The 7,463-nt window shown below is 46.7% G+C and overlaps 1 protein-coding gene across 1 annotated transcript in view; it reads left to right on the forward strand.

Moving 5' to 3' along the window:
• Window positions 1-3,790, forward strand: part of BOLA3 (bolA family member 3) — a 5,398-nt gene extending 1,608 nt beyond the window's left edge. The window contains exons 2-3 of the mRNA XM_010829737.1: window positions 604-692; window positions 3,368-3,790. Of these exons, the coding sequence (XP_010828039.1) occupies window positions 604-692; window positions 3,368-3,433 (155 nt within the window). The 3' untranslated portion in view covers window positions 3,434-3,790. The remainder of the gene's footprint in view (window positions 1-603; window positions 693-3,367) is intronic.
• Window positions 3,791-7,463: the final 3,673 nt, after the last annotated feature.

Below are 7,463 nucleotides of genomic sequence, written 5' to 3' on the forward strand. Positions count from 1 at the left end.
TGTAGAGCAGGGGTGTGGGGAGCCCAACTCTGTGATTAGCACGTCTTCACTGTTTATTGTAATGCTGTGTCCATATCATTCAGCTCTCTGCTGAATGATAGCATTCGGATCATCTCTCTCACACTTCCTTATTCCTTTACTTTCAGATACGACTGCACGTGGTTTTCAAATCAGATTTTAATGTGTTTTTGCATTTTTAAAAATACCAATTACTGGTCCTTTGGGAAGTGGGACATGGAAATTCAGTCCCTCCCACCTTCTTCCATGGCATTTGCTGGCTTAATAAAAGGAACTAGTAGGCAACTGACATTTCTTAGGCTTTGCATGTTTTGTGCCTTATCTTTCCTACCCTGGAAGCAGTAATGCTGGTTACCAGATACAAGTGCTTTGCAGAAGGAAGAGTACATTTGGGATTGAGGCAGCCTGCCAGGAGGAGGTCAGGGTCAGATTGTAAGCCATGGTTGTCTAACAATCTTAGCAGCTTTCTGCTGAATGATGACATTCAGACCTTCTTTGGATTGTGTGGTACTTATTCAAGGACATAAGGAACTGTGGCTGCTGTAACTTAATAACTGAAACACTTTCAAATGACATTTATTTCAGGAGGCTGTGGGGCAATGTATGAAATTAAAATTGAATCAGAAGAATTTAAGGAGAAGAGAACTGTCCAGCAGCACCAGATGGTTAATCAGGTCAGTAGAGGCAGCAGTGCTTCTCTGTCACGTCTCTGCATCTGAAAGGGCCTGCGAGTGAAGACAATATTGCACTATCCATCCTAGGAAAGCATAACGCAGCACCACATCATGTGAACAGGACTCAGGATCGAGAAAAATATAAACTGAAACTATCTGGGATTGTACTGTAGGCAAATACGAATGTTATTCAAAATGGAAAACAGGCCACCCAATAGTTATTTTATATTTCCCTGTATAGTACTACCAAGGTTTACTGTTATTATTGCATATTGAATAGTGTTTGTAAACATAAGACAAAAAAAGATACATGTTCTTGTAGATTTGAAGGTTTCATTTAAGCCTCTTTTAGGACTACTTTACAGGTGGGTAAACTGAGGCATGGCCTGATTGAGAGCTGCTCCAGCTGTCCCAGACCCAATGACAACAGCAGGGGGCTGGAATATCAGATTTAACCTGATTAAGGCCCAGTGTATTCATTATCTGTGCTTATTTCACTTTAAGTTTATACCAGCCTTGACCCTTGCACCTGTGTCTGTAAACTCAACCCCTCCATCAGTGTGTTTATCGTTCTGGAAAGTTGGACTTTGTAAACTAGTTTAACTTTTGTAAAGCACAGCTCTGGCCACGAAAGTCAAATCCAGATGTTCCAAACGACTCTTCCAGGCCTTTCCCACCCTTCTTGGCATGGACCCTCCCTCCGGCCCCCGGCCGTTGGTCTCTCCATGCTTCTGGCCCTTGGCCCTGATCAGACCTCCTGCCTGGGCTGCGCCTCCCTCACTTCTTTGCTGGGCTCACATGCTGCCTCAATTTCCTAATTTGTAACAGGGAGAGTAACAGGGTTTGCCTCTTTGGAGGCATTAGTGGTAAAGTCATGTAAAGCACTGAGAAGAGTATCTGATGCATGGTGAGCCCTTCAGAAACATCAGTGGCCGTCACCATCTTACCCGTAAGCACTGTGAGGAGCCTGCACCAAGTCCAAGGGGCAGGACAGCAATCGCCTCCGCTTGGGAGAATGTCATCTATGTCATCCTGGGCTCAAAGTTTCCTGTGGGCCCCTACTGAACATGCGCCCTCTCTGGTCCCATCCTTGCTGGATCACCTTGCTTACTTGTCTGTCATTGCCCTAGGAAGCCGACTCTGCAGGCCAGCCCTGCATCTGTTTTCTTTTTTCGTAAATTTTATTTTATATTGGAGCATAGTTGATAGAGGGAAAGGAGAGCTGGCCTGGGTTTGGTTATTTTACAGAGAAATTCAATGTTTAATGCCTGAAAGACTTTCCACTTGAGAGAATTCACCTCCTGGTACTGGTGTACCTTTAACCCGGGGCAGCTACACAGCATGGCCCACCACCACGGGAGCAGGGTCGGCAGGGGAGGAAGGCCTGAGCCTGACCTCCGCCTCATTCAGGTCCTGGTGCTGCAGGGACTAAGTATCTATTCGATTGTGGTTCCTCATTTACACTCGGGCCCTGACATCATTTGTGGCCTTAAACAAACCTCCTAATTTACAACTTGATTTATTCTGATCTAGAGTAAAATTGGCGAATTGGTGCTGATGAGCATGGTTTCGTTTAAAAAATATTTTTACATGAAGCTATGTATATTTTTTTCTTTTATTCAAGTAATTTTTAAAAAGTTTGGCTGAGCTGCTCAGCTTGCAAAATCTCAAGTTCCCCAACCAGGGATTGAACCCAGGCCTCCGTAGTGAAAGTGCTGACTCTTAACTACTAGACCACCAGGGCACTCCCAGTGTGGGTTCTTTTTTTAATATAATTTTTTTTCATTTATTTATTTTTGGCTAAGCTGGGTCTTCCTTGCTACAAGGGCCTTTCTCTGGTCGTGGCGAGCGGGGGCTACGCTCAGGCTCTGCCGGGAGGGCTTCTGGTGGTGGTGGCTTCTCTTGGGCAGCAAGGCTCTAGGGTGCACGGGGTCCAGCACTTGCGGTTCTCAGGCTCTAGGCTCAGTCTCAGTAGTTACGGCGTATGGGCTTAGTTGCTCTGCAGCATGCGGGATCTTCCTGGATCAGGGATCAAACCCACATCTCCTGCAAGGGCAGGCGAATTCTTTACCACCGAGCCACCAGGGACGCCTCCTCAGTGTGGTTTTAAAGAACAGCCGTTCTTTGCTCAAAGAGCAAAACACAAGGAGCAGCCTAGAAGCTCTTCACCGGGGCAGCCTGAAAAGTTAGAATGCATGTAATGGAACACTATGCTGATACCGAAAAGAATGAGGGGCCTGATACGGAAAGACCTTACGTTAGGGGGAAACGCAGATGTGGAACGGTGTGTTTGACATGCCATCGTTTGTGTTTTAGAAAGGTAGTGGGGTGGAATATATATTCATATTAGCTTGAATATGCATTTTTTAAATTCTCAGAAAGATACACATGCAAGTAACAACAGTTTTATATTTAGGAGAGAGGTGGAAACGGGGACAACTGTGGGAGGGAGACTTCAGAACATGCCTTTTTTATGCCTTTTGATTTTTGAGTGAACTTAGTGATTCCAAAAAAAAGTGTTTTCCAAAAAAAAAAGGTGAAGATTGTTTAAAGAAAGTGTGTGTGCAAAGTGTCCTACAGAGATAAAGCTATTAATATATAAAAATATTCCAGTAGAGACTTACTGTAATCAATGTCAAATACAAAACAATGATGATGCTCTTCTGCTTCCTTAGGCACTAAAAGAAGAAATCAAAGGTATGCATGGATTGCGGATATTTACCTCTGTCCCCAAACACTGACCATACCCTGGCTGTGTTGATGCTACTGCTAAAACTTCGGATGACTCTTCCTACCACCGTGCTTCCTCAGCATATGACAAAAAACTTATCTATTTTGTTCATAGACATTTCCATATTGTAATTATAGAAGAATATGCTATCTATTTAGATATTAAATTAAAGGCAACAGATAAGTAAAAATTTTTTTCATTACAAAATATGTACTGAATCCTGCTCTGTGCCTAGGCAACATTCTTAACATGGGGATAATGAAATTAATAGAAGCAGACCAAGAAAGACTATATGAAATTTCTGAAGGGTCATGACTAATGCTTTTAGTTCCTTTATTTCCAAAACATGTCCTTTTATTCAAACTGGTCTTGTCTTTTGAACAGTTCTGTCCTGATGCTAGAGGCAGAATGGAGTGGAAGCTTCCTTGTCAAGAAACTTTCTTTTTCCTTCTCTTCTATGAAACTGCTCCAGTCCCTTCATCTTACTGAAAAGAAAGGAAAGACTTTGGTTTTGCTCTTCCCTTAGTTTACCACTCTCTTTCCCTTTCCCTCCAAACTTCTTACCAGAATGAGCCTGGACCTTCTGGATTCTGAGGAGTGAAGATCCCCCACCCTTTGCACCCTGGTGGAAGGTTGAGCCCACCTCCCATGACAGAAGCTGAAAAAGCTTGCCTTCCTAGCTCCTTGGCAAACAAAGCACAGGCAGATGATCTAGACTCAGCCAATCAGATGGATCTGCCTTGAGCTCTGCGCTGGGAGCGAGTGACGCTGTGAAGCAGGGGCAGTGGCCTGTCCATTTTGGCAGCTGTGGCAGCAATGTCCAGTGTTCTGGGATGTGGCTGTGTCATAGGCCATCATCTCTGGAGTCCATGGTGGTAGTCACGCTGTCTGCAACATGATTTGGGCTTTGTCTTCCTCTTCCAGTCCATTTTCAGAAGCTGCTTCGTCAGTGTTGCCAGAAATTCTACGATTATCCCCATTGTCCTTTCACTAAATTCTTTTCTGCTCACACTGGCCTAGTCAGTGTCTGATGCTTACAAACAAGAGCCCTGATGGGTTCACCTGCCCCGCACAGTGCATGCAGCTCCTGCCCGCCTGCTCCCGCCTCCCCGCTGGAAAGCTGAGAAATCACATCCACTGACACTCTGTCCACGTGACCCATCACCATGGTGATGGGAGGTTGACCATCCACTCCTTCCTCAAACTCCTGTGTGTTCCATGGAACTGACCAGCAGAGAAATCATTGGTCACTATCAGTTCTTAAGATTCCTCTTACCTCCCTAAGAAATAAAAATATGTAGGTAAAACAACTTTGAGCTCTGGAGCGGCACAAATTTTAAATGTTCCGTTCATATACTGTGCCCTCATTTTTTGGTTTAAAATTGTCCTCTAACCCCACAGTATAGGGGAGGGATTGGTGTCCTGCCAAGGCAGAACGGACTTTTACAGAGAATAGATTCATTCAGTTAGAGTTGAGAAGAAAGGATAAAAGAGAATTCCTAAGGGCCCACAGCACCCCAAAAGAGCCACACACCCTGGAGGACAGCTTTTAGGTGGCGTAGTGAGGAATCACCTAAGTCCCAGAGATGAGGAGGCAGGGGTCAGTGAGAACAGAGAGACCACAGAATTAGATACAGGTTGATTACTTGTGTGGAGCCTAATTATCCTCTTGAGGGTGGGCTGGACACAGTGATCTGCTTCTAAAGAACAGATTAAGGTGGAAGTGACAGTGTGCAGCGTCAGAGACTAGGTCATAAAAGGCACTGAGGCCTCCTTGCTCTCTTGGCCAGCTTTGCTCTGGGGGAAGGCAGCTGCCGTATTGTGAGGACACTCAAGCAGCCTGTGGAGAGGTCCAGGTGATGAGGAGCAAGGCGTCTCCAACAGTCAGTGAGCCATTCATCCTGGAAGTGGGTCCTTCCAAGTCCATTACAGTGAAGTCTTCAGAAAACTGTAGTCCCAGGGGACACCTTGACTGCAAACAGCCAGAACTACTCAGCTAGGCTACTCCTCAATTCCTGACGGATAGGAACCGTGAGATAATGTTTGTTGTTTCCAACTATAACATTCTGGGATAAATTTTTATGCAGCAACAGATAACTGATACACATGTGCATTACTAGGACAACACTGGGGATTACACATATTAAAGGAAGGGCTGAAAAGCCAAACTGCAGAAAGGACAGGGCTACAGCTAAATGTCAGGACCACTGCCACCACCACTTGGGGCTCCCTGCCTCTCCTGTCCGCTCTCTGCAGATTCACTTTATTGTCTCTCACTGTAAATCAGCGTTCACCACATGCTGTCAGTATACAACTGACTATACTGCCAGTAGCTCTTAATTTTACAATCTTAATGTATACCTCATGAAAAGGACAGGAGAAGGCAATGGCACCCCACTCTAGTACTCTTGCCTGGAAAATCCCATGGACGGAGGAGCCTAGTAGGCTGCAGTCCATGGGGTCGCAAAGAGTCGGACACGACTGAGCGACTTCACTTTCACTTTTCACTTTCCTGTATTGGATAAGGAAATGGCAACCCACTCCAGTGTTCTTGCCTGGAGAATCCCAGAGACGGGGGAGCCTGGTGGGCTGCCGTCTATAGGGTCGCACAGAGTTGAACACGACTGAAGCGACTTAGCAGCAGCATGAAAAGGACAGACTTTCCTTCCAACTTCCGCTTCAAAGGATGCTAGGGAGGGCCTCTAATCAGGGGCCACCTGGACTGATCAGGAGTTAGAGGACACTGAGCCTGCCTCCGGACTCTGGTTTGGAGTGGAGGGAGGAAAACTGCCAAAAGAAGTAGGGGTTCTATTTTCCAAAGCAGAGAGGGGGACGAGACAACAGTCGTGCTCAACTGCAGGAAAAGGTGAGGGAGAGAAAGTCTGGTAGGAGCGTGGTGGCACTAGAGAAACTACGATCTTCCCTCTGCTTCACCACATCCCTGCCCACCCCTAGTTGTTCTTACTCCCAAATTAAAAGGCAAGCTGGGAGAGGAATCACAGTATTTCTTTTTAGCTGACTGAATAGGAAGAAACTGTTTAATGTTAGCAGCCACAGTATATATTACACTGCATCTGATACAGCCAATTCCTAGAGCTTAGATTAAGGGCTACTTATGGAAACTGCTGAATTAAGATGATACATTTTTTGAGTTAAATGTCCTTTTAAAAACAGTGTATAGTTTTCCTGTGGAAAATTCAAGCTAACTAAGCAAGTCAACCTAAGTAAAGGACATTGCCAGGTCCTCTGCCCCCCCTCCTATTTTGTTAAGAGGGGCTCCTGCGATGCCCCTCTTACTGGGATCAGGGCACCCAACTAGCAGTTGTGGGACAGGCTGGCCTGCAGCAGCCTGGGAGAGGACTAGGGCCGCAAAGTCCCACCCAGACAATGGCAGCGCCAGGGGGTCAATAGAGTCAACTTCCTTTCTTGGGAATCCTGACTGGAAAAGGTGAGTAAGATCAAAGGACAGCTACTGGCTGGTGGAAAGCTCTGGGCAAATAAATCTGGTTCAAATGGGGAAATATGAAGAGACTCAGTCAAGGAGAAGCGGAAATTGAAAAAATTGGCCTAGGAGCTGTCTTGAGGGGCGTTGGTAACTCCGAGTTAAGAGCAAGTCAACACTAGGAAATAAAGACAGCGACTGTCAACCTAGTGCAAATCAGAACTGCCTCGAGTAGTATTTTAAAAATACCCATACTTGGCCCCTCCCAGTCAGACCAGCTAGTGGATGCCGGAGCCTAAGTTGAAGACAGACTCGACGTGAACCGCCACGGACTCCTTAGAGCCCCCGGAGTAGGGACTCAGCCCCCTTTTGCCTGCCCCCACCGGGAGAGGCCGGCCCTGCCCGCCCCCTTGTCCCTCTAGGGAGCTGCTGCGCATGCGTCAGTCGGCCCGCTCGCCTCCCGCGTCCAGGGGGCGCAACTCCAGGTCCCTAACTGCAGAGTAGACCGCGGCAGTGCGCGCCCCGCGCCGAGCCCGGCGCAGCCCCGACCCAACCTGGGCGGAGGCCACGCTGCCCCTCGCGGAGTCAAGATTGGAAG

Source organism: Bison bison, unplaced genomic scaffold (assembly GCF_000754665.1).
Source record: "Bison bison bison isolate TAMUID 2011002044 unplaced genomic scaffold, Bison_UMD1.0 scf7180017864508, whole genome shotgun sequence".
NCBI classification, from domain to species: Eukaryota; Metazoa; Chordata; class Mammalia; order Artiodactyla; family Bovidae; genus Bison; species Bison bison.